The sequence below is a fragment of the Salvelinus alpinus genome, chromosome 17 (genome assembly GCF_045679555.1).
Source record: "Salvelinus alpinus chromosome 17, SLU_Salpinus.1, whole genome shotgun sequence".
NCBI lineage: Eukaryota > Metazoa > Chordata > Actinopteri > Salmoniformes > Salmonidae > Salvelinus > Salvelinus alpinus.
In genome coordinates, this window is record NC_092102.1 from 15,655,598 (window position 1) to 15,681,314 (window position 25,717).

General features: G+C 41.5%; 3 protein-coding genes across 12 annotated transcripts; 1 reads left to right on the forward strand and 2 right to left on the reverse strand.

Moving 5' to 3' along the window:
- Positions 1-1,216: 1,216 nt before the first annotated feature.
- Positions 1,217-8,457, reverse strand: cbx5 (chromobox homolog 5 (HP1 alpha homolog, Drosophila)). The gene is made up of 5 exons (XM_071347474.1): positions 8,121-8,457; positions 7,313-7,530; positions 5,340-5,562; positions 4,380-4,480; positions 1,217-4,085 (listed from the first exon to the last, which is right to left on the reverse strand). The coding sequence occupies exons 2-5, from the start codon at positions 7,453-7,455 to the stop codon at positions 3,944-3,946; spliced, it is 609 nt and encodes a 202-aa protein (XP_071203575.1). The 5' UTR covers positions 7,456-7,530; positions 8,121-8,457; the 3' UTR covers positions 1,217-3,943.
- A 128-nt stretch (positions 8,458-8,585) lies between these two features.
- On the forward strand, positions 8,586-13,500 carry LOC139542260 (heterogeneous nuclear ribonucleoprotein A1-like). Of its 10 annotated transcripts, none has more exons than XR_011668482.1 (11): positions 8,586-8,716; positions 9,208-9,324; positions 9,520-9,877; positions 9,973-10,068; positions 10,276-10,362; positions 10,445-10,534; positions 10,714-10,905; positions 11,231-11,419; positions 11,597-11,684; positions 13,229-13,299; positions 13,389-13,500. XR_011668482.1 is itself a non-coding variant. In XM_071347468.1 (10 exons), the coding sequence occupies exons 1-9, from the start codon at positions 8,705-8,707 to the stop codon at positions 11,671-11,673; spliced, it is 1,218 nt and encodes a 405-aa protein (XP_071203569.1). In that variant the 5' UTR covers positions 8,586-8,704; the 3' UTR covers positions 11,674-11,684; positions 11,938-12,236. The 10 variants fall into 10 exon arrangements, 6 of the variants coding, with proteins under 6 accessions (XP_071203569.1, XP_071203572.1, XP_071203570.1 ...); XR_011668485.1 differs by having other exon boundaries at positions 10,714-10,863; XR_011668483.1 differs by having other exon boundaries at positions 10,469-10,534.
- Positions 13,501-13,834: 334 nt separating this feature from the next.
- Positions 13,835-20,187, reverse strand: nfe2 (nuclear factor, erythroid 2). The gene is made up of 4 exons (XM_071347466.1): positions 20,048-20,187; positions 17,945-18,023; positions 17,466-17,609; positions 13,835-17,221 (listed from the first exon to the last, which is right to left on the reverse strand). The coding sequence occupies exons 2-4, from the start codon at positions 17,990-17,992 to the stop codon at positions 15,908-15,910; spliced, it is 1,506 nt and encodes a 501-aa protein (XP_071203567.1). The 5' UTR covers positions 17,993-18,023; positions 20,048-20,187; the 3' UTR covers positions 13,835-15,907.
- Between the last annotated feature and the right edge of the window lie 5,530 nt (positions 20,188-25,717).

The following is a 25,717-nucleotide window of genomic DNA, read 5'->3' on the forward strand; positions in this document are numbered from 1 at the left end:
GAGTAAAGTATTTTTGCAGTCCCTAATCTAAAGTGAGTGCCATTTACACTTTATAAATACTTTGAGCGACCAGTGTAATTTCTCACAAAAAGATGGACACGCCCTTGGTAGACATTCCTGCAGTACCTGGTAAAGAACAAGCACACAACACAGGACATTAAAGGAACTATATAGACCTGTGAATAACTAGCTTACTAACATTTACAAATGTGGGAGTAATTATTATTAAATGGTGAACAAACGGTTTGTAAATATCAAACTGGCAGTACATGTCAGTGTGTCTCTCTCCCCACATCCATTACACGACTGCTGCAGCAGCAGAGATGCCTGTGCTGCTCAGCATCACTGGGACCAGAAGACCACACTGCCTGTGCTGGGCCCAGCAACATCCTAGTACCTATACCTGTAATAGTAATTAACGCTTAGGATGGCAGGGGACATATGACAGCCAGGCACTTATATTTGCAATAAGCAGATAGGCTTTTAAGGTATAAGCCAATGGTCATTATTAGGCATTTATTCAGTAATCATTATCTAAAAAGTGTTTATTTATTCACAACTTGGATGTTGCTGGGCCCAGCACAGAAAGATAGATGTACTGCCTGTTCCTTAACGTTGGCACTATATGTAACAGCAAGCAACATATAGTGGTGAGTTGTATATCCAGTGGTGCTTTTACAAGTCGTCTTTTAAACACGAGCTGGTTAAAAGGAGGACTATATTTCACCGGTCACTGGTACAGTGATAAACGCTGTACTATAGTTGCCTATGTATACGTGTGAGGTTGTTTTCCTGACCACCATGTGATCAAAGCAGGAATACCTCAAGGGCCTGGTTGTAGTCTTTACTATATAAAGCCTCTTCATACGGGCCAGGTGGAAGAGAATATTCCATTGAATTAGCTCAATATACAGAGTTGGACTAATGGAGGCAATATGCCATCTGTCACCTAGATGGTACTCTTGAATTAAACCGTTTTTTGAAAGTAAAATAGTCTAGGCGATGTATAAAGCAACTATTAGTATATCAATCATTGAATCTCTCGATAGATATAATGCGTATTCTCTGTAATGTGGGGAAATTAGATTAGTTTATGAGCAATAAATACCCAATTAGGTCCATTTCAGGATTTCCTTTGACATGGCAAATGGCTCCATCTGCTGGTTAAATATGACTAGTTAGTGCACAGCAGTCTAGCAGAAACATCACCAGTCCGTTGAATGTTGAAAACAGTTTACCACAATACATATAAAACCCAAATTTCAGAGCATTAAAAAAAATATGGTAAGATACACCAAAATGTGGAACACTGAAAAAAAGAAAATCAAAAATGGACTACAAATGAAAATCTTTGAGTAAATATAAATAAAAAACAGACAACCGTTACATTTGTCCTGAATAGAGGTGTTTCTGAAGAGAGAAGGATATCAAAGTAATCTTTCACTTGTTTCTATGACTACAGTGACAAGACAACTCAGGACTCAATTGCTCATTTAAAAAAAAAATGAGTGGGAAAACATCACAAATTGAATACGAGAATATTTGACCACAATACATAGCAATAGCACTCTGTCCATCATCAACTCAATGGTATAGGCTACAAATATACTGGAATACTGTTCCTCTATTCTGTGACTAAACAACCTTGCTCTTTGTTACCACACATGTGGATATGATATCATTGAACACAAACTCAATGCTCTACATTCAACACAAGGGGTGGAAAGCCAAAATAGGCAGTTAAAACAAATCTGTAATATGAAGCCAATGATGTGGATAACATCTTCCCAAAACATTCAGTATTTAGCATTAACAGGAAAGATGATAAAACTAGAAATTCAGGTCAGGACAAATGATCTTTCTACAAGTGGAACAAATACTCTGTAGGTTGAGTGGACTTAACACTTAATACTCTAAATAAATCAAAAATCATTGACAGGATCTTAAAACGTTCAAATGGATCGATAAGCATTCCCAAGAAGGAACAGTGTCTGGAAGTAAGCTCCGATCTGCCTTATCCCATTCTCTCACTCAGGGGACTGGCCAGAGCAAGTCGGCCAAGACATTTAGCCCCAGGGTGGCATACCTTGATCAAATCAATCAGTATGCTCGTTTGGTGTCACTTTCTACTGCAGAGCATGTGGCATGCTGATTGTCAACTGACTTCTGATCTTAGGGTCGGGTTCCAATTCAGCACTGCTGTGATTATTTCATTCACATTTGCAAATAAAGATGGCTTGAAACATTGGGTACAACTTTTGAAGTGGCCCGTCTGTGCATCTGTAATATTTGCTTAATTGTGCTTGTTGTGGTGATAAAATTGTCTGATAAAAAAGAAAGGAAAAAAAACGGGTAATCGGAAGAATCCAATTCCAAGTTAGGAAAAAGCAGCTACTCTGACTAAATATGTTCATGATCTTAGCAATGGAATCGGAGCTACATGATTACTTGACCTACAGAACAGCTACATAACAGAAGCCAATGGACAAAAGAGTTTAAATATTAAAATGTAGGTTATTCAAAACTTAGTCCAGCCACAGTACTAGCGAAGAATTTGAGAAATAAAACAAGACATGGAGTACTTAGAGGGGACCATATTGACCTTAAAACATCAAAAGGTGGACTAAAACTACTGAACAAAAAAAATAAGCAGGGGAGATTTTCTACCAAGGTGATCTGATTACGATAAAACAATTTTATCTACTGCATAACTACTGTTATGTTCGAGGTTTGATAAGACTTGGAAGGCGATCATCTTCCCAGGGGAAACATGTCGAGGGCTCGTATTCAAAGTTTCCCCAGAGTGCCTGATCTAGGATCAGTTTTTTTATACTTTTTAGATAACAATGAATATGAATATATGGACAGGTGGATCAGCACTCCTACTCTGAGACGCTTTGTGAATGCGCTATGAAAGTCCCCCCTACTTCCTGGATCATGTCCCATACCGTTTTCGAATGGGATTCCAGAGTACATCAAATTCATGAAAAAGGTCATTAAAGATACATGTAAAATGATATTAGTAGATTTACTCCGAACTGATGGCTTTCATGAAGGTAGAAGTAAATGAATCCACTAAAACAAATATATGCTTAGGATGGCAGCGCACAATTGGCCCAACGTCGTCCGGGTTAGGCCGTCATTGTAAATAAGAATTTGTTCTTAACTGACTTGCCTAGTTAAATAAAAAACTTTTTTCCCTTCACGTTTTCATGATTTACTCTTGAATCCCATTCAAAAACAGCTAGTACATGATTCAGGAAGTAGGCGGGACTTTCATACAGGGCACTGGACCATACTTTGATAGACGTGGCCATTTTAACGTTACCTCTTAGTTAAGACGACTACCTTCAAGTCACCTTAAGATGGCTGCCAGTACCTAGACAGGGTACCACAGAATCAAGAATCGTACTTACACAAAAATACAGAAAGGGAATAAAGCAAGAGGAAAGAAAGACAAGCCGTCCCCAGTAGCGAGCCCAGCCAGCCTGTTTCACCACCTCCAAAACCCACAGTCTTACCCCATCCTTCTCAGTTTGTGTGTAAAACGGCTAGATTGGGCTCTTTGTTATTCAGGGACATTAACCTGTACATTGGGGCACGGAGGGAGGTATCATGAAGTGGGCAGTGTCGTCCATCGTTGGTTTGTGTGGTTTTTGTTATGGTCATTAGCGGGGGGGGGGGGGTGGGGGGGGGTCTTTCAGTCCCAAATCGCACACAAACCCTCCATTTTGCCTTAACCCGTCACTGGTGGAAAATATACCACTACACTGCTTACACCTACCCAAGCCACAAAAAAAAGGCAATCATAAAAAGTGTTAAGGCCAAGGGGAGGAATAGGGTGCGATTTGGTACTGGCTATATGAGTGTCTCCAGGTCGTCCCTGCAGTCGGGGGGGGGGGGGGGGGGGGTCAGTGACCATTCCTGTGATGACACTTCCTGCTTACATGCTCACAGCGCCTTTCTCCTTCTTATCCCCGTCTTCATGCCAGGTGAGGCGCTCTTCGTAGAAAGCTATGACGATCTGCGGGCACTTGTGATTGGCCTCCTTGGCCAGCACCAGATCTGCCTCATCAGAGTCCTTCCTGTAGCGAGACGAAATAAATAAACATGCTTTATTTACAGGCCTATTACCATGATGAAGTAAAGACAAGACGCCCTAGTAGACTACTTAGGAAATAACGACAATTCACGATGTCACAAGACTGGATCAGGAAAACCAGAAAGCTCTTAGACCCACTGTCTTGAAGAGGAATAGTTAACAAAATCAACTTTAAGTGAGCAACAACTTCAGTTAATCAGTTTCCAGTCACCAGTTTGAAGACATTCTTAGTGGCGTAGTCTAGTGGACGACATATGTCTTAGTACTCAACACTCACCACTTCATGAGGAACATGAGGTCTCCACAGGAGTCTGTGGCTCCAATAATCTTCTCTGGTTCCAGACCTCTCTCAAAGCCTCTCGCAATCAGGACGTCATCCTGGAAGAAAGGAGAAATGACCAATTATACCGCTGATCATCTCTATGTTGTACATTAGAAGTGAAACTTAGGCACCACCGCAGGAAACAAGCACAGACAACAGTTGTATTTCACAAAGCCTTTGTCATTCTAGTGACGGTAAGCAACACCCAAAAGCTCAACTATTTCAGTTTGAAATGAGGCGTCTTCAGTTGGTTATAAATATGCAAAGGAAAGTTCTCCAAGATGATCAAGCTTTTGTTCTAGCCAACAATTACAATGCTGCAACACTTGGTTGGACACTTAAGAGGTCATTTAAAAACAAAAAGTGTTGAATGGCCTATCAGTGAGCTGCAAAAGCTGGAGAGGTAACGAATCTCAATGAAAGTCACCCCCTTTCATAAAGTGATGATCCGTTTTGTAGACTTGCATGTGGCAGTCAATTCACATAGCTCTTATCTAGTGTTAACCAAGCCTGGTCTATGTAACCCGCCCTCCCTCCTTGATTTTTGTCTATGTAACCCCCCCTTATTTTTGCACTTTCACACACACTGCTTCTACTGTTTATTATCCTGTTTGCCTAGCCTCTTTTACCCCAGCGACATGTACATATTGTCGCAACTACCTCGTACCGGTACTCCTCGTATATAAATCTCATCATTGTTATATTGTGTTACCGTTTCCCTTTCGCAAATGTCTTCATTTCTAACTCCACATTGTTGGGAAAAGTCTTGTAAGTATGCATTTCACAGCAAAGTCTACACCCGTTGTAGTCGGCACATGTGACAAATACATTTCTATTGGATTACAAACAACTCATTCTCGCTGTTTTTTTGGGGGGAGACTTTGTCCACACGAATTCACGAGGTAGGTTACGCACCTCTTTTTTCCGTTTGGGCTTGTTGCTGCTCCCCTCCTCATCATCGTCAGAGTTTCTCCTCTTGCTGCTGCCTTCCTTGCTACGGCCTGATGACCCCGCACTGGACTTGGCTCCTACGCTGCTGGGGGTGGCACCGCCGCTAGGCTTCTTGTAAGTCTTCATAAACTCAGCAATGAGCTCGGGGCAGCCGAGATTCTTCTCTGGCTCCCATGTGTTGTGCTTTCTGCAAACAATAAATGCATTGTCATAGCAAGAACAAAATATATTCGATAGGGAAAACACACTGCAGGGTTATTTCTGAATATTTTTTATTTTAAGTATTGGGCAGGTGTATACTTAGTATGTAGAAAATTGACCTATTTTAAATAAGATCTTTTTCATTTTTTTAATGTAAAACTGGTGAAACCATTCCCACCGCCTAAGCCCCATTTTGACACAGAAAAACACCTGCACTGGCCTTCTCACATGGTTTCCAATTCATTTTACACCCAACCCTCGGTGTGCACGAGTCAGAGCGTTGTACAGAGCATGAAGGTAACCAAAACATTTCAGCACTGAAAGCCATGAAAAATCAATAGCATTATGAATTGTTAGGGGTAGAAATTAGCGAGCTACTGGAAACGTCGTAAAAGTTGTAAAATAATAATTCTCAGTAACATGTAACTAGAACACCAAAATATTTTTTTTCTGGGGATTTTCATCAAAATGTTATCCATGGAAGGGTCCTTTGATGTTCTGTTGATATTTGTTTCTTGAAGCATAATTTGCCTTACCCAGGCCCCCTTTAAGATGCCACAATGTTTTGTCTGCAGGTGCTACAAAGCAAAAGTTAGTGTCATTTGAAGCTTTATGGCTTGTAAACATGAATATTGAAAATATAAATTTTTTGATATATCAATATAGCTGCATTCCTAACACGTAAAAGACCCAACCTCCTCCACTTATGCCCTTGGGGAATATCCATGGCCATCTTTGCCGTCGGTCCAAACAATTAGCCAAGCAAGGGAAGTTGGCAACGTAAGCACGTCAGCCCTTGTTTGTGATAAGAGTATGCAATTCTGTTCACGCCAGGGCCTGAAATGCCCCACAATTAAATTTGGGATGATTGTACATCCGCTAAGAAAAGCCTACCAAAATGTAAAGACCAACATCAATATGGAGAAGTCAGCATACAAGTGTAAGCAAAAAATGAATGTAAATAAGTTAGACAATAATTGCAATCATAGTTGACTGTAGCTCAAATAAAGCACACCAACTACCGGTGGTTCCATGATCACTGAAAACAACCATAGGATGAACGAGTGGCGATTTCCAGGCAAGGGCGGTCCAATAAAAAGTAACCAAGTGTCCACTTAATTTGAGGGTCTGTCTTTTACGTGTTTGGAATGCAGCTATTGTTTAACATAATATACAAGTTCCAGGGTGGGATCTCTGATAGTTTTAAAGTTATGGCCCATAACTTCTGAGGGTGTCTCAGGGGGAGTTGGATATGCAAAAAAACACATTTCCAACCCACACATGCGTAGTAAAACACTTTTCAGGGCTCTGCAACGTGACCATTTTACTCACATATGCACCCAAATATTTTGCTTTGTGACCTGAAATGAAGGATTCTGGCTTTATTACCTCAAATGTTTTTCTTTGTGCTCGTTTCTAGTTTGTCGCACACGTGCTCCTTGTGTACAGTTGTGCTTGTACATGTGTGAAATTGTACACCCACCAAGTTATATTATGTTCAACAATATTGAAAAGTGAGCCAAATCAAAATACTACACACATTACAGAGCAAGCAGTAAAGCTTTATATGACCCCAACTTTTGCTTTGTAGCACCTACTTAAAACTTCAATTACTTAATTATTATTATTTCTCAAATGTCAACAATACTTTCTCCAAAGGTCCCTTCCATGGATTTACACTTTGTGAAAATCTTATTTTGTTATAGTTTCGTCTGGAATCACCCAGATGGACTTACTCTGAATAGCCTTTCCACTTAAGGAAGAATTCAACTCGGCCCTTCACCGTCCTTCTGTCCAGAACCTTCTCCACAATAAATTCTTCCTCTTCTGAAGATGAGCCCGAGGCATCATCATCATTTTCACGAGTTTTCTTTCCCATTATTTGGTAGCGGTACCTCAAATGAGTGAACAAGGGGCACGTCCCAACTTGGAAATGAAACGTTCGAAATAAAACCTAGAAAACGTAGAAACAGGGTTAAGCAATGCGTGCAATATAATACATTGGTCAGCTGTTCATTGCTACTAGCTAGCTACAGCAGATAACTAACCTAACTAGTATAAAATCATGATACAGCTGACTGTCCGTTTAAAGGGAATCACTCGAATTAAAAACCATGCTAACGTTAGTAGGTTAACGTTTGCTAAATTAGCCAATACGGCTAGCTGGCAAGCAGATGCTTTGCTTCCTTGATACAACACATGGCCTGTCCTCTAAAATAAATAAGGGTAAATTAACTAGTTATCCAATTGCCGTTTTAATTCGTTCCAGTTTGCCAACGATAATGTTACATTTACAGTACATAGAGGCATTTCAATCTAGCTAAATAGCCCTAAGCGCGTGTAGACTTGTGTTTGTCCTAACCCCCGCCTGACTAGCATGAGAATGAGCTAACTAGCTGTTCGCCACTGGCTAACGTTAACAATTTATCAAGCGTTATCCTCAATACTTTTTGCTTGAGACGGATTGATTGAAATGGGGGGGGGGGGTGTAAACTAGCTAATATTAGTTAAGTCGCTAAGAAATTGCTATATGTATTTACTCACCCTTGCTAGTTTTAGCGGTTTACTGGTTCGTTTTCTTGACGCTGTTGCTGGGCTTTTCGTTTCCCCTTCACAAACGACTTGCTTGTTTGCCTCGCTGTGCAAGAAAGCGAGCGCCAAAATGCACAATGGCAGACCGTGCACGCCCACGAAACCGTCAAGCCAAATAACTAGGAGATCATCAGTAAATGTTGTAGCTATGTTCACTTAGGAAATATGCGGACGTATTTTTGGTATTACTTCTATCAAATAGACTATTTGCTAAATGTATACAGACTAGCCTGGGAATGGAATGGAATTGAAGTGACGTCTACATAACGTTTTGACAAAACGTAAGCCCACACCCACCACCGGCTGGTATCGTTTTGTTATTGGACATTGCTGATAATTGACTGTAAAATATCCAATTGGAGTTGCAGCGGAAGTGAGAAATTGAATGCAACGGCAATAGATAACCAATCGCTGAATCCAAGAGGCGTATCCTCCCTATTTTATTGTACTCTTTGTTTCATTTGCAGGGTCGTTGCATTCTGTCGCAGATCGTCTTTCTTCGAATAAGGCAAAGGAATCGTAAGCTACCATCCACAATGTCGAAAGAGGTAAGTGTCTCTAACGAATATCTACATACAATTTTGTTCTTATGTGCATTAAATTTTAACGTGTACGTTGACCAATCTAACCAAAAGGGTTTTCCACTCGCGCTTATCTATTAATACAGCCATAGCTCATGTGGGGACGCCGCCATCTTAAAGGCCTCATGGCCTTATTGTTCGTGTGCTTTGCTCAGCCATTTTGCAAGAAAGGACGTATCTTTTTTCCCCCCATTGCGTTTAATATTAGTCAGATAATTTAATCCATACTTCAACCATCACACATTTCATAGTTTTGGTTCACATTTGCCAAATGCCCCGCCATGTTGACGCCATCTGATATTATTGTTTGACCCCCCCAACGTGTTTGTTTTTGACAAACTTAACTGCAGGAATATTGACGAACGGTTGGTAATGAACTTTGAGTTCGCTAGAGTGTAGCGCTCGCTTGCTGATCTGCGTCTTTTGTTCTAAATACATTGTAATTTTTTTTTGTCCAGGCCCCACGTGAACCCGAGCAGCTCCGCAAACTGTTCATCGGAGGTCTGAGCTTCGAAACCACGGATGAGAGTTTGCGAGAACACTTCGAACAATGGGGATCTCTTACAGATTGTGTGGTGAGTATAATGTAAAAAATATAGCAAGAAATATTATCAGCTGCAGGGAGAACTGTACCCGAATAGACTACAGCGTCACACAGGTTTACATTCCTTGTTAATGTTTGATTGGTAATCCTAAATATCGGTGAATCTGTCGTATGTATTTTATTTTTTAAATTAATGTTTTTGCCTTAAATTTAATCTCATCAACAGGTCATGAGAGATCCAGCCAACAAACGCTCTAGAGGTTTTGGGTTTGTCACCTACTCTGGTGTGAACGAGGTCGATGCTGCCATGGAAGCACGCCCCCATAAGGTTGATGGTAGGCTGGTAGAGCCCAAGAGGGCTGTTTCCAGAGAGGACTCTAGCCGTCCAGGCGCTCATGTCACAGTGAAAAAGATATTTGTTGGCGGTATCAAGGAAGACACTGAAGACTCCCACCTACGAGACTACTTTGAGCAATTTGGCAAGATTGAAGTAATAGACATTATGACCGACCGCACCAGTGGCAAGAAGAGGGGCTTCGCCTTTGTCACGTTTGATGACCATGATGCAGTGGACAGGATTGTCAGTAAGTAGTTGTCTGAACAATCTCTTTGTATTGATGAAAATAGCTGACTTTTATGAGTTATCTGCTGTATTTTAACACTGCCATTGTATTTTCAGTCCAGAAATACCACACGTTGAACGGTCACAATTGCGAAGTGAGGAAAGCTTTGTCCAGACAGGAGATGCAGACAACAGGAGTGGGTATGAGGGGTGGTAAGTACATTTGCACACAGAAAGGGACAGGAGTATTTCCTGCTTCAGGACATGTGATATGGCCTGGGAAGGAGTTCACATCCTTGCGATAAGCAGTATCCCCGTGTAACACATTATGATACATTTTATTTGAGTACTGATCAGTCACTTCACATAATATAATTGTCAAGTTGCATTGGCACTAATTCTTTGAGTTTTCTTTTCCAGGCCGCGGAGGTGGCGGCAACTATGGCAGAGGTGGAGGATATGGAGGTAATGATTTTGGCCGTGATGGTGGATACTTCGATGGCCGTGGTATGTTGTGGTCCTGCACCACTCTCTCTCTCTGCTTTAACCTGTATGCTTAACCCCTTGTGATTGTTTCAATATACTTTAGGTGACGCTGACTCGTCTGTTTCAGGAGGCAGAGGGGGTGGATACGGAGGAGGAGATGGCGGTTACAACAATGGTTATGGGGGAGGTGACGGTAAGATTTGGATTCCAGAATAGCCATTCAATAGCTTTTCTCACCAGTGGCAATTTTAGCTGGTAAACATGTCATTACGGTAGAAAACTTAACACAACATGCATTATTTGAGAAGCCACAAGGATATTACAATTTTTTTAGGTGGTCGTGTATTTAGATTCAAACTTTCCTTTCTATAGGTGGTTATGGTGGAGGCCCTGGTGGTTATGGTGGTGGTAACCGTGGCTACGGCGGAGGACAAGGTTATGGTGGTGGACAGGGTGGCGGCTACGGTGGTGGAAATGGCTATAACGACTACAACAATGGCAATGGTGGAAACTTTGGCGGCGGTAAGTCCATGGCTTCCCCACAAGAAGCAGCCCCAGTTGGTGGTAAGTGGATGGCATCATAGGCTGTGACTTAATTCTCACACTACATTCTGTTTGGTAAAAAGTAGTGATATATTATATACTGTTTACAAAAAGTAAGCAACAAATGTTACACCTGATATTTCACATGCTACAAAATCATATTGTAAACTCAAATGGCCTACTAAATGTGAAGTAGTATGAGGACTATGTCATGGCTGACTACGTGAAAGTGACGTACAAAATACTGTTCTCAGCTGTTCTAAACATTCAAAACATCCTTGGGCCGGTGTAAAATGTACAGAACCAATTTCATTAAAGTAATGTGGCTGTTCAAATTGTGTTGCAGGAAACTTTGGCAGCGGTGGCGGTAACAACTACAATGACTTTGGCAACTACAACAACCAGGCTTCCAACTACGGCCCAATGAAGAGTAACAACTTTGGAGGCAGCAGTGGCGGCGGTGGAGGTAGCGGTGGTGGCAGCAGTGGTGGAAGCGGCGGTGGTGGCGGCGGCAGGAGTAGCGGCCCATATGGAGGTAGGTGGCAGACTAGCTTTAGACCAGGCACTGGTTGAGCTGTTAACTCAAGTTGGTTTGGCACGCCTTCAGGTGACTTAGGTTGTGTAATAATTATTTGGCTGGCTTAACCAGAAAGCACAAGTTAGTGTGTTTTGTTCAACCTTTGACTTTTTATGTTTTTCTTTTTCATTTCAGGTGGATATGGAGGTAACTCAGGAGGTGGAGGTGGCGGCGGTGGGTATGGCGGGGGCTCCGGTGGACGACGATTCTAAATGTTCAAAAGGTATGCTTTTTTTAACGTGACAGTTTGAAACCATAACAAACGAAGTGTGTAGATGAGACTAGCATATTCTAGGATTTGTCTTTAAAATGTAGTGTTCAGAAACTACCTCCATTCTTGTACCCTTTGATACATACAGTCCTAGTAGTTGTGTTTGATCCAAGCGTTACTAATGCTGGATCTCATGTAGTAGGTTCTGGTTAATCCAACAGTCAGTGCACAGTTTAACTTAATGTTGTTCCGTATTGTTCAACAGGACTCAGTACTTAGGAGAGGAGAGCGAGACAAATGACAGGGCAGCTGCAGGTTTACACCCTAGATCTGCTCAGCCAAACAGTTGTGGCAGGTTACAGCTGCTACAAGAAGAGATGTGTACAATAGAGAAATCATGGAGGGGCTTCATACATTTTTCTGTACTGTCAAACAGGTTTCTTATGTTTCTGGAAAGCAAGCATTCCAATGAGGTTTTATGTAGATTTTGCATCTATGGTTTTTATTTGTGTAACTGCAACAATCAAGTTGAAATAAACCACCTTTCAGTTTTTTTAAACTGTCGTTCAGTCTTGTTAGCCTCTCTTTTAGGGGATTGGGTGGGAGGGGGAGGTTCTCTTCTGGTTTGTTTTAATGCATTAGACTGTATACAAATCCACATTTGAATGATAGATGCAGTCAATGGCCATTCTTTAGAAGATGAAGTACCACCAGTCAATGGAGACTCTTTGCCTAGCCCAATATGCTTTATTCCTTTCTTACACGAGACATTCTTAGTCTATTCCAATGCACATACTACAGATTGTAGAACATCTCATATCCCAGCACATCAATGGAAGGTTTGTGACCAAGTAGTGTTACAATAGCGTTGAAGTCCTTGATGAACTCCAATGGATGAAGTTATGGTAGTACAAATACTAAGTCCACACAGAGAGCCCATCTCTTTGAGAACTGCACCAGAGACGTGAGTTGGATGGCTAGATCAGACTTGCCTGTCAGACAGTACAGCTGCCAGCAGAAGGCTAGCTTACATGATGCAGTCTTGAGGCTAGCCAGCCATGGAAGCCAGCTGAGCTGAGGGAGAGACGTAGCAAACAAACCCATCGCCTGGCAGGAAGGAGCAGTGTGAAGCAGGAGAGTGAGTAGCAAGAAGGCATGTGAGACTAGCAGACAGCAGCTCCCAAAGCGCTTAGATGCCGCCTGTAGGTAAGAAGACTTTTCCAACTACTGTCAGTTTGAATAACATGTTCTGTAGTTGGTATGAGCAAACGCTAGTTTTATTGTAGAAATTAATAGTATAGCATTAATGACCGTGTACGTTTTATTTGGATGTGCAGTGTTTTATTAGAAACCAATGCCCCCATCTAATACAACGGTCTGGACCTTTTGCGTAACATGGTCTTTACCGGCGTGCCAATCTCATAATGCATGCTGACGTTTGCAGTCAAATCATGGAATATATTTTGCAGTCAAATCATGGAATATATCAGACTAACGCCTTTCATTGGTTTATCTTCTGATACTCATTTGTCTCCTTTTCCTCTGGTGCTTTCTAGGAAAATGACTGCTCGAACGGACAGCTATCCAAAAGCATGATTTTAAGCGGAACATTGTTGCATTGCATATAGTAAGCTACAATAACTTTTTGGATAACTTGGAAATATTAAGAGATTGTGAGGCTGTCCTGATTTTAAACAATGGTCTGTTCTCTTTTAGGGTGACTGGGAAGATGCAATTGGCTATTTTTATACTGCGAAGACTGCTGTGCAGGATTTTAAACTGTTTTTACCCACTTCCTGTTTTATCAATAAAATATTTTTTACCAACATACCTTTCCTCATATTATAAATACTGTTCAACTACCACACTGTACACAATTTTCATATTCTGATATACATGGTATACAGGGACATTTTTATAATAGAATTCCCAGGTGTACATTTTACATTTAAGACTTATCATTGTATCCAGAACGAGCATAGGCATATGACTGGTTAGCTCACGTTACTACAGTGCCTTCAAAGTGACTTGACTTTCTCCACATTGTCACAGCCTGAATTTAACATTTTATATTGAGCCTGTCACTGGCCTACATACAATACCCCATATCAAGGTGGATTTTTTTTGTTGTAGTTTAGCATAAATTTCAGGAGAAAATGTGCTTAAGTTGCACCAACTGCTGATTTTTTTTTATTTTTATAATTCCGTAAGTCAAACGGAATTTCAACCGATTTGACCTCCAAGACCAGGGAGGTTTTCCAATGCCTCGCTAAGGGCACCTATTGGTATATATTAAATATCCCTGAGCATGGTTAAGTTACTAATTAGACTTGTGATGTATCAATACAAGTCACTACAAAGATACAGGCGGCCTTCCTAACTGTGTTGCTGGAGCGGAAGGAAACCACTCGGATTTCACGATGAGGCCAATGGTGATTTTAACAGTTTTATGGCTGTGAAAGAACTGAGGATGGGTCAACAGTTTAGTTACTCCGCAATACTAACCTAAATGACAGTGAAAAGGAAGCCTGTATAGACATTTTCCAAAACATGCATACTATTTGCAGTAAGGCACAAAAGTAATGTGGCAAAGAAATTAACTGCCCTGAATACAAAGCGTTATGTTAGAGGCAAATCCAATACCATATTTTCAAGCGTAGTGGTGCCTGTATCATGTTATGGGTATGCTTGTCATCGGCAAGGACTAGGGAATTTTTCATGATAAAAACAAACTGAATAGAGCTATGCACAGGTGAAATCATAGAGGAAAACCTGGTCTGCTTTCCAGGCAACACATTCACCTTTCAGCAGGACAACTTAAAACACAAGGCCAAATATACACTGTAGTGATATACCAAGAAGTCATTGAATGTTGCTGTGTGGCATAGTTTTGAATAAAATCTGTTTAAATCTATGGCAAGACGGGAAAATAGCTGTCACGCAATGCTCAACCAACTTGACAGAGCTTGAAGAATTAAAAATATAATGTGCAAATATTGTACAATCCAGGTGTGCAAAGCTCTTAGACTTACATAGAAAGACTCTGCTGTAATTGCTGCCAAAGGGGATATCACGTGTTGACTCGGGTGTGAACACTAATGCAAATGAGATGTCTGTATTTAATTTAATGCATTTGCAAACATTTCTTGAAACATGTTTTCACTGTCATTATAGGGTATTTTGTGTAGCTGAACAAAAATATAAACGCAACATGCAAAGTGTTGGTCCCATGTTTCCTGAGCTGAAATAAAAGATCCCATAAATGTCCCATACACACAAAAAGCTTATTTCTCTCAAATGTTATGCACAAATTTGTTTTTGTCACTGTTAGTGAGAATTTCCCCTCTGCCAAGATAATCCATCCACCTGACAGGTGTGGCATATCAAGAAACTGATTAAACAGCATGATCAATACACTGCTGAATTGTACACAGATGCACCTTGTGCTGGGGACAATAAAAGGCCACTCTAAAATGTGCAGTTTTGTCATATAACACAATGCCACATATGTCTCAAATTTTGAAGGAGCGTGCAATTGGCATGCTGACTGCAGGAATGTCTACCATAGCTGTTGCTAGGGAATTTGAATGTTAATTTCTATACCAGAAGCCGCCTCCCCAACGTTTTAGAGAATTTGGCAAACGGCCTCACAACCACCGACCTCGTGTATGGCGTGGGCAAGCGGTTTGCTGATGTGAACAGAGAACAAACATGTTGGGGTTATGGTATGGGCAAGCATAAGCTACGGACAACGAACACAACTGCATTTTATCGATGGCAATTTGAATGCACAGAAATACTGTGACGAGATCCTGAGGCCTATTTTTATTGAAGGTATCTGTTACCAATAGATGCATATCTATTCCCAGTCTTGTGAAAGCCATAGATTTGGGCATAATGCATTTATTTCAATTGACTGATTTCCTCATATGAACTGTTGCGTTTATATTTTTGTCCAGTATATTTGATCCATTTTGAATTCAGGCTATAACAACTAAATGTGGAATAAGTCAAGGGTTATGACTACTTTCTAAAGGCTCTAAGTATTGATTAGTTTGTTTAACATGGTGCCATTTTAGCTGCCATTTTATCTGATCTCTACATACACTGTTCCATGGTTTTGTATGTAAATATCCTTAATGGCACTTATTGTACTGTAGATTTAGCAACAATTTCATATTGATATATAAACTGAGGCAGTATACAATAACTGTCCAATAGATTTCATCTTTACATTATTCTCCCTCCAACACTTCACTACGAGGCACCAAGTATACGTTCCCATCAGGGGTCTGCTGTAGAGAGTAGTCATCTATAGAGTAGGGATGTCCATCCTCATCCCGGAGCTGAGAAAAGACTTCAGCATACAAGTCTGTGAGGCGGTGTTTAACAATAGTCATGTTGCGTTGGAACTCCAACCTCTCCCTGGCCAGGTGTTCCCTCTGGGCCTGTAGCTGACCCAACTCCCCCTCCAGGTAAACAATGTTCTCCAGTTTCCTCTTCCTGCAGTTCTGGGCTGCCACCTTGTTCTTCCCCCGCCGGCGGATGTCCCTGACGAGGGCGAGCTGGGAGTCCGTGAGGGTGTACTGTGTCAGGAGCTCGTTGAAGTCATCCACAGGTAGGTTGATGATCTTCTCTAGAGGGAAATGGATCTTGAGGGCGAGGGCTCGGCGTTCATCCCGGCTCAGAGGGACAGGAAGTGGGTTACCTCTGGGTTTTACATAGAACGCCTGGGGAGAGCTCTCTCTGGTGGCAGAGCTGTTAAGATGCCGGTCGTTCAAGGCACTGGGTAAACCTTGTTGATGTTTCATTGATATGGGAGGCAGGAACTGAGGCTGTGGTTGCATTTGGGATGGTTGTGTTACAGGGAAGTAAGAGGAGTGCATCCCTGAGTAGTGGTAGGGGTGATTGGGATGCTGCTGATAGTCCACAGAGTAAAAGAGGCTAGCTCTCCTTCCTTGCTCACCCATATTCTCCATCTCCCCGTGACTATAGTTCAGACCAACCTCTGTGCTTGAATAAGCAGGGACACCAGTCATGGCATCATCTGGTGAGGCTAGTGGTGGGCTGGACCCCAGAGATAGGCCAGAGTCAGATTCCAGATCATCCACAGTGCATGGCGGGTGTTTGCTCTGCCCATGACTTGTCCCTAGCACGTACCGACCCGGGCCCTGAGAGGGGCCAGCATTGTCGTTTCCAACAAGTCCCTCACCACCGACGCTCGGCAGACTCATATGCTCTAGAAGGCCCATCAGCGAGGGCTGTAGAGGGTTCAGAACTCTGGGGTTCAGCTGGGCTCCAGAATGGTTTCCAGAATGTCCGTACAGTGCCTCTGCTGCTGCTTCCCTGGTGGCCTGATGTTGGCAAGCTGGCATTACTTTAGAGTAGGATCCCTCATAAGCAGCATCAGGATTTGTCTCACCACCACAGCGGAGGGGCTCTGTATGAGAGTGAGACTGAGCCATGCCATAACCTCCCAGAGAGATGGGCAGCTCCATGGGATGGTACTGAATATTTTCATATGGGCTGTCATGTGGGACCTCAAACTCCTGAAATGAAAAAAAAAAAGGTAAGGCTCATTGGCGGATGCTTTGTCTATGGAAAACTATGCATCATTACAGTTTATCATTACTATATGTATTGACAACAAATAAAACAATTCGACAAGTTTGTCATTGAGTTTTAAAATGCTGTGTGTATTTGTGAACACGCAAAAGTACATATCACAGGATATGTATGATCTAGGCTATATGGTGACGTAATTGTCAGGTTATTGAATACTCATCCTCCTACCTGAAGCTCAGTGATGGTCATCAGTTCCTGCCAGGCCAAGTCCATCTCTTCGTCGTGTGGGTGGGGGGCTCCATGTGACCGGGCTCCAGGGGCATGGGTGGGCATCGATACCCCCCCACACAGCCTGCCAGGATTCGCCAAGCCCTGGAGAATAGAAATAAACTTATAGCAAATCACTGTAGATATTGATAGCTCATAGGAATTTGTTGGTAATGCTTTATTTTACAGCCCTGTTTTGTCCAATTTACGTGGCATAAGAAGTGGAAACGACAGGTACTTCCTGGTACTTGCTTCAAATAATTAAACACAATCAGTAACAACCTGTCATCAAATCATATGTAGTTTTGCTTGTTTTAATGAATAAAGTGTATGTCTATGGTCTATTACACTACATGATGCCACAGCCCTCCAAAAGAGGAAATATCCGAGCCAGCACAGTTTAGTTCAGCATGATATTGTGAAAAGAGTTTTCGACTCACCTCACTGTGTCTCCTCAATGGGAGCACATAGTTGGCTGCTGCACACATTCAGGACAGGCTGTGGTTGCAGCGCCCCCTCCTGGAAGAGACAGACATTGACAAATATTACTATCAGATATTCAGCCATTAGAAAATGCTGAAATCTACGGATTCAATACGTAGCTGCGAACTAACAAGGAAAACACTCATCTAGACGAAGTCTCCTCAAAGCAAAAACATGACATTTTAAAATATAGAAAATCATGTTATGCTATTGTTATACTATTTGCCCTGCAGAAAGATGTATATACCAAAACTATACCCACTGTGACATGTAACCTACTATATGAGTGTTTGGGTGCTATTCTGTGTTGAACTCTTTGGGACATGCGAAAGCCAGGCACACAGAGTTCCGTTGGGCTGGATCCATCCTATCAGCTGAGCTGTGGTGCTGCTATGCCAGACACCGATAAGGCAATCTCCTGGGAGACAGCACAGCACAGCGTTCCCTCCACAGCAGCAGCAAACAGAGGCTGGGGCTGGGCCCTAACCGCAGTCAAGTTCCATATAGTAAAGTGAAAGTCAGAGAGGGCTTTATAACCTTTATAAAGGGTTTAACCTTACGTCTGGGACAGCACATAAATAAGTCCTCAATTGAGAATAGCAGACAGTACATTGTTGTGGTTTTATAGTCATTATACCATGCATGAATTCCATATTTAGTTATGTGTATTGTAGTTGGCACTATAGAATGCAAGGTATTGACTGAGATACTTGGTCATGGTCTAACTTTTGAACATTGCAAAAATTAAGTTATGTATTGTCCAGCATTTGCTCTCATTCCTCACTGGCTTTGTTTGGATCTCAACAAATACTCGGGAAAAGAGCAAGAATTCTCTGCAACAGCACAATTATGACCATTCCATCTTCCATGACCACAATTGTTTATTTACTTGAGGTGATCTCCTCGGCAACAGAAAATATTTTCACGCAATCTGGATATACTGCTTCACAGTGGAACATTTGATGAGGAATTACTTTGTCTCTCACACTTGCACTCCGCTCTACATGTATCTCTCACAATTAGCAGGTGATGGCTCTCACCTGAACACTGTTGCAAAGATATGACCTTATCCCACAAAATACCCACTTGCCTAATTTATCAAACCAACTACAGGTTCATCCATCGTTGTATCTCTACTATGTGATCTGTAGCTACAGGTTCCCATGCATAGAGTAACCAACATGGATGGGCTTGTAACTCTCACCATATCTTGCCACAGCCACTGTTATGTTTGTGGTGATGCTTCCTAAGGCTGTTTCCTCTAGTACTGAGGGGACAAGGTTGCTTGGCCTGTCTAACCAGAACTCTTCTTACATGTCTTACATCAGGTGTTGCATAAACAAGAATATCAGTTGTGAGCACACTGGTAGGGAACAGAGATCCACTAGACTACATTTTCATATTTTAAATTGTCTTTAAAATTGTGTCGCATGTCATTATCTGAAGAGATACAATTCAATTTTGCAGGGAAAACTTACTCACATAACTAAGAGCAAAATACATGTAATATATTTGTATGCAAAACCCCAAGACAGTAATGTGGATAAGATTAAAGGATATAATATGCTATTTGTGTGGATAATCCTTCTTAGCAATGGTCAGTGTGGTAAATTTGACATTAATTACTGAAGAGGGAAAAAAGGCTTGTGAGTCAATACTTCACCAAATAAATGGCTACAATAAGTGCTCTGGCCTAAATGCTTTCTACTCTTGAAGATGACAGTTTGATTCGAATTCTATAATATGCCTGTCCTTCAGCTTGAGCATATGATCGTAATATTTGCTTGTGACTCATTTTGAATGAGATACATTTGACAATTTATTGCCATTATATGTTTTCAATGAAGTTACATTTGTTCTTTGAATAACCGCTTCTTAAGTTTGTAGGACCTGTTTTGTACATTAATATGACAAAGTAACAATGAGTTAATTCAAAACGGATTATATTTGACACTGGAAAGAGACCTGAAAGAGGTAGCAAATCAACCTTATCTAGCAATGAAAAAATATAAACTGCTAAAAAGCTGTAGAGAAGGGGGTTGTGAAAGAACATACTGTACCTGGGCAACATGTCTCTGTGTCTTCAACAGGTGTTCAGGAGAAAAAAATCTTCAGACTGACACGTAAGAAACATAATCCTGGTAAAGAAAAAAAAAAAGTAGAAACAGAACAAAAAAGTATTTCTATTCAGTTTAGTGAGGACGTCTGTTAATATGTCTGCTTTTAACCGACCATTATAGGGAGTGCATGTGATTTCACTCTCACTCACTCTGTCTCTGTCGCTCTCTCTCTAGCTCTCTGCTCTGCTTCACAAACAATCCCCAGCATAAATGGGATGTCTCTGCCTGCGATGTAAGCAACCTTCCTGTAAAGCAGAAAACCACAAACCAAGGGCCTGACAGACCAACAAGTATCCCGTTGAATCACCTTTTAAACCAAGGCAAATAGCTTAGCTATGATGAATAGGTGTTTAAATGTTAACTACATTCTGTGACAAATTAACCATTCAATGATACAACACGATGCACAAATCCTTACACAAATCTAGCAGATCAGAACTCATCTTCCTTTAACTAACCAAACCCCTTACAATAAAATGTCCCAAAAGAAGTCCTCTGAAAGGAGAGGTTTATGGAGTGTGATCTGGAGCACCTGGAGTTAAACCAACCTGGTATTGTTGTTAGAGAGGGCCCTGTGCAGGCGGGGGCAGTGGTGGGTTGGAGACAGGCTGGATTGCAACTTAGTTTAGTAGGGATGGAATGTACACCTCCACCAGGTAAGAAAGGACACATTGTTCCTTTATCTGGCAGAGCAACCACTAAAGGGGGGGGGGAGCAGGGGGAGCAGGGGGAGAATGGAGAGAAGCGTGTCTTACATAGCAGGTGACCAGTAGAGTCCTACTCCCCCAAAAATCCCCACACCACTGCCCCAATCCAACACATGCTGTATGCACAAAGACAAGCCGAACAAGCCTAAAACTAACATTAGCACGACGGACATTTCTCTAGCCTTATCAATACACAACCAGGAGTTGGTAATAAGCCCATTTAACTATTAGAAATAATTTGATGAACTTGGTGGAGTAGTTTTACTTCAGTGCAACAATGGACGTACAGTCAAAAGGGCTGGTGTGATATTCTCATATTTAAATCTATATTCATAGCAACGACATGCAACATTTATGTTTATAACAAAAAGAACATGAAAGAGGAATTCTATGAGGGATTTATAGAGGTGGGGTTGGGTTCACATTTCAAAAATGTTGATTAAACAACAAAATACATCAAATTACTTTTAATCGTAGGGGAGAGTGGGGTAAGATGTGCCACCATTGTTTCTAAGAGACCATATACAAAATTAATAATTTCCTCAACTATTTAGGAAGAGTCTGTGAAGGAAGAAAACATATGGAAAGTGGTAAGTAAGCAAGTTAGGTAAAAAATAATAATTCACCAAGTCAAATGAATGTATTGTGTTAGATGTTTCAATAATGCTTGTATCGAAACCAAAATAGATAATTTTAAGATTGATGTCTAGACATCAGCTGGTGCTTCTATAAGCTTCGATATGAGGTCCTAAACCTAGCATGAAAGTGCATCATTGTAGCTGTGTGGGCTAATACAGTAAGTTGTGTTAAGCCAATGGCAAGTTGAGCAAATTTAAGTGTTTTCCTCCCAGGTGTAATGCAAGGCATTATTGCTGGGATATGAGATAACAACAGGGCCTGGTGTTTGTTAGGTGTTAAGCCTGTGTTAAAGCCTGTGCTTTAAGCCTGTGCTTACAATTATTAAAAGACAGACAATAATTGTGATTGTGTTGAATGGTGCTTAGGAAATAAAGATAGACAAGGTTTTTAATGGGTAGTGGTAATATTTAATTCAGTACAGAAGTGTGTAGACGGCCTAAATTACCATATCCCGCGTTTCAACTTACCACATACAAGCTATGTTTTGTAATGTTTACAATGATTTCTGATTATTTCCAGGGATACACAACATCTTGACGTAGATACTGTATCTTTGTTAGAAAGAATACTATATTTCGCTTGACAATGATGCTGAATGTAAAAATTGCTCAACACATAAAATAAAATAATCACCCCTACACATAAAATAACAAGCCAGAAGTTTGAAAAAGTCCTATTACAAAGACAGATCCCATCTCCAAGCCATAGTTTATGATGTTTTCGTGTCATTGTTCTCAAAACATGGGAAGAGTAGGTGGCTGACAGAGTCAACAGGGGTGGGTGTTTACCAGGAATAAGAGAGAGAAGGGACTTCCCAACTTCCTAGCACCCAGCGCCCTACTCACCCACCTCCTAAGGATGCTAGACAGCAGGCTGTTATTACCCCGACCACAGTGGTTTTCACTCTGGCTGCAGTTACCAGCTCAACGCCCCCTCTCTATGGTTGTGTTTGTTTGCTGCAATTGGTCTTTGACATCTTGGGCAAGTACTTTTCAATTTGTTCTCTTAAAGTATCTCATCCATCCTCCTGATTTTTACCACATCTCTGAGAATAATCCCCCAAAGGCACTATTATAGTCCTTCCTTTGTCCCTGTCCCCCAAAGACCTACGTAGTTCCATGTAAGTGTAGGTGTAATGACCTGATGTGCGCCCTCTGCCTTTTGCATGGCACCCTGCCCACACCTAACCCTGTATTCTCGTGACCTACAGAATATGGGCTAGAAACCATAGCCATTTATATACATATATGGATACACACAAATAATGGTGTTTCTAGCATAGTCGTATCCATATACACCATCCTAATATTGAGTTGCACACCCTTTCAGCATCAGAACAGTCTCAATTCGTCGGTGCATGGACTTCACAAGGTGTCTAAAGCGTTCCACAGGGATGCTGGCCCATGTTGACTCCAATGCTGGATGTAGTTTAGGTGGTGGACCAGTCTTGATGCACAAGGTAAACTGTTGAGCGTGAAAAACCCAGTGGCGTTGCAGTTCTTCACACACTCAAACCGGTGCGCCTTGCACCTTCTACCATACCCTGTTCAAAGGCACTTAAATCTTTTGTCTTGCCCATTCACCATATGAATGGCACACATCCATGTCTCAAGGCTTAAAAATCCTTCTTGAACCTGTCTCCTCCCCTTCATCTACACTGATTGAAGTGGATTTTCAGGTCATCAGATCATAGCTTTCACCTGGATTCACCTGGTCAGTCTATGTCATGGAAAGAGCAGATGTTTCCAAATGTTTTGTACACCCAGTGTATATGGATACGGCTATGTCAGAATGACCATTCTTTCCACAGATAATTCTAGAATTAGAACTAGGAGTCAGGTGCATGTTCTACTAGTTCTACTCCATGATTAATACATTGCTTCTTTCTCGACAAGTATTTTTAATTATTGTCACCATTTTGTCATTGAAGAGGTGTGGTATTGGAAGTAATGCCTTAACAACCCGAAAACATGATTTATATGATTTGAGCGGAAAAAATACCTCACCACGAATTTGTTTCCCCTGGTTGCGGTCTGGAGAAGGGAAATTCTCTGAGCCAGTAGGCCCACAGCTGTTGGGAAGAGAGGAATAGAGACTGCATGGACAGAGGGGAAAGTAGAAATAGTTCTTTATTGATTATTTAAAATTTAACTACGCAAGTCAGTTAAGATCAAACTCTTATTTACAATGACGTCCTAGGAACAGTGGGTTATAACTGCCTTGTTCAGGGGCAGAACGACAGATTTGTACTTTGTCAGCTTGGGGATTCAATCTGCAACCTTCCGGTTCCTGGCCCAACGCTCTAACCACCAGGCTACCTGCCGCCCCATTGATACCATGGAGGGAAATGTATACTGAACAAAAATATACTGAAGAAAGATATAAACGCAACATGCAACAATTTCTAAGATTTTAATGAGTTACAGTTCATATAAGGAAATCAGTCAATTTAAATAAATACATTAGACCCTAATCTATGGATTTCACATGACTGGGAATACAGATATGCATCTTCTGGTCAAAGATACCTTTAAAAAAAAAGATATGGGCGTGGATCAGAAAACCAGTCAGTATCTGGTGTGACCACCATTTGCCTCATGCAGCGCGACACATCTCATTCGCATAGAGTTGATCAGGCTGTTGATTGTGGCCTGTGGAATGTTGTCCCACTCCTCTTCAATGGTTGTGTGAAGTTGCTGGATATTGGCAGGAACTGGAACACGCTGTCATACACGTTAATCCAGAGCATCCCAAACATGCTCAATGGGTGACATGTATGGTGAGTAGGCAGGTCATGGAAGAACTATGACATTTTCAGCTTCCAGGAATTGTAGATCTTTGCGACATGGGGCCGTGCTTTATCATGCTGAAACATGAGGTGATGGCGGCGGATGCCTGCCCATACCATAACCCCATGCCACCATGGGGTGCTCTGTTCACAACGTTGACATCAGCAAACCGCTCGCCCACACGACACATGTGGTCTGCGTTTGTGAGGCCGGTTGGACGTACTGCCACTTCTCTAAAACGACGTTGGAGGTGGCTTATGGTAGAGAAATCAACATTCAATTCTCTGGTAACAGCTCTGTTGGACATTCCTGCAGTCAGCATGCCAATTGCACGATCCTTCAAAACATCTCTGGCATTGTGTTGTGAGACAAAACTGCACATTTTAGAGTGTTCTTTTATTGTCCCCAGCACAAGGTACACCTGTGTAATGATCATGCTGTTTAATCAGGTTCTTGATATGACACACCTGTCAGGTGGATGGATTATCTTGGCAAAGGAGAAATGCTCACTAACAGGGATGAAATACAAATTTGTGCACAACATTTGAGAAAAATAAGCTTTTTGTGCGTATGGAACATTTCTGGGATCTTTTATTTCAGCTCATGAAACATGGGATCAACACTTTACATGTTGCGTTCATATTTTTGTTCAGTGTAATTATCACCACAAGCATTGGCAATAGATAATGCTCAGAGACAATAGCAAACAGACATGGAAAGGAAAATGTGTTTTTGTATGCTTCATCCAGCATCCCCTATCTCTATATGATGATGTTGTTCAAAATATAACCCATTCCCATTCCTAAGTTAATATCGATGTGTTTTCACATTGCATGGCAAATGCAAGTTTGTGGTGACGGTAGACAGTGGACAACGCCCAGTGTGTTAGTCCAGCATTGTGCAATGGACGGTGCAAGGCAGGGAGGATGGAGGGACAATGCGATAGCATGGGCTGCTCCCTTCTCCCCCTCTCATGGCAAAAACCACAGCAGTTAGCAGCTCCCTTCATAAGCACCCAATGCTGCTTTTATCAGCACCCAGCAGAGTTTCCTCTACCCAACATCCTCCCTTCCCGTCTTCCCTCTTTCTCTCTCTCTTTTTCTCTCTATGCATACACACCACACTGCAACAACAATACACATTCCTGTTGCACTTCATTGAAAAAGTCCAGGTGATAAATGTAATCTTATTATTGTTATAAGATAGTAGTAATAGGCCATAGTCATAGAATAACAACTTTTCAAAATGTGAGGTTTAAAAAGGTGAAATACTCTGTATTGTGAAAGATCACAACTAGGGTAATCTGAACATCTTATCATTGGTCATATTGAGACATTAGCAATGAATGCAATGATAGTGCAGGTTCATGTTCCTCATTTGCTGTTATTCCGATGTAACAATTGGTCAATGGCGAACATTTTACTCAACCTCAACAGACCGTCTTCTGACTATTCTGCAGAATCTCCATGAGCATC

What these genes read in the sequence shown, in the direction of transcription:
- nfe2 (XM_071347466.1), bottom strand. Translation starts at nt 17,992, where the DNA reads ATGTGTGCAGCAGCCAACTATGTGCTCCCATTGAGGAGACACAGTGAG. An exon ending in CATTGAGGAGACACAGTGAG is followed by an intron (nt 17,610 to 17,944) that starts GTGAGTCGAAAA and finishes TCTATTCTCCAG; the next exon opens with GGCTTGGCGAATCCTGGCAG. An exon ending in TGACCATCACTGAGCTTCAG is followed by an intron (nt 17,222 to 17,465) that starts GTAGGAGGATGA and finishes TTTTCATTTCAG; the next exon opens with GAGTTTGAGGTCCCACATGA.
- LOC139542260 (XM_071347468.1), top strand. An exon ending in AGGAGTGGGTATGAGGGGTG is followed by an intron (nt 10,069 to 10,275) that starts GTAAGTACATTT and finishes TTTCTTTTCCAG; the next exon opens with GCCGCGGAGGTGGCGGCAAC. An exon ending in GAGTAGCGGCCCATATGGAG is followed by an intron (nt 11,420 to 11,596) that starts GTAGGTGGCAGA and finishes TTTTCATTTCAG; the next exon opens with GTGGATATGGAGGTAACTCA.
- cbx5 (XM_071347474.1), bottom strand. Translation starts at nt 7,455, where the DNA reads ATGGGAAAGAAAACTCGTGAAAATGATGATGATGCCTCGGGCTCATCT. An exon ending in AGCCCAAACGGAAAAAAGAG is followed by an intron (nt 4,481 to 5,339) that starts GTGCGTAACCTA and finishes CCTTTCTTCCAG; the next exon opens with GATGACGTCCTGATTGCGAG. An exon ending in CTCATGTTCCTCATGAAGTG is followed by an intron (nt 4,086 to 4,379) that starts GTGAGTGTTGAG and finishes GTCTCGCTACAG; the next exon opens with GAAGGACTCTGATGAGGCAG.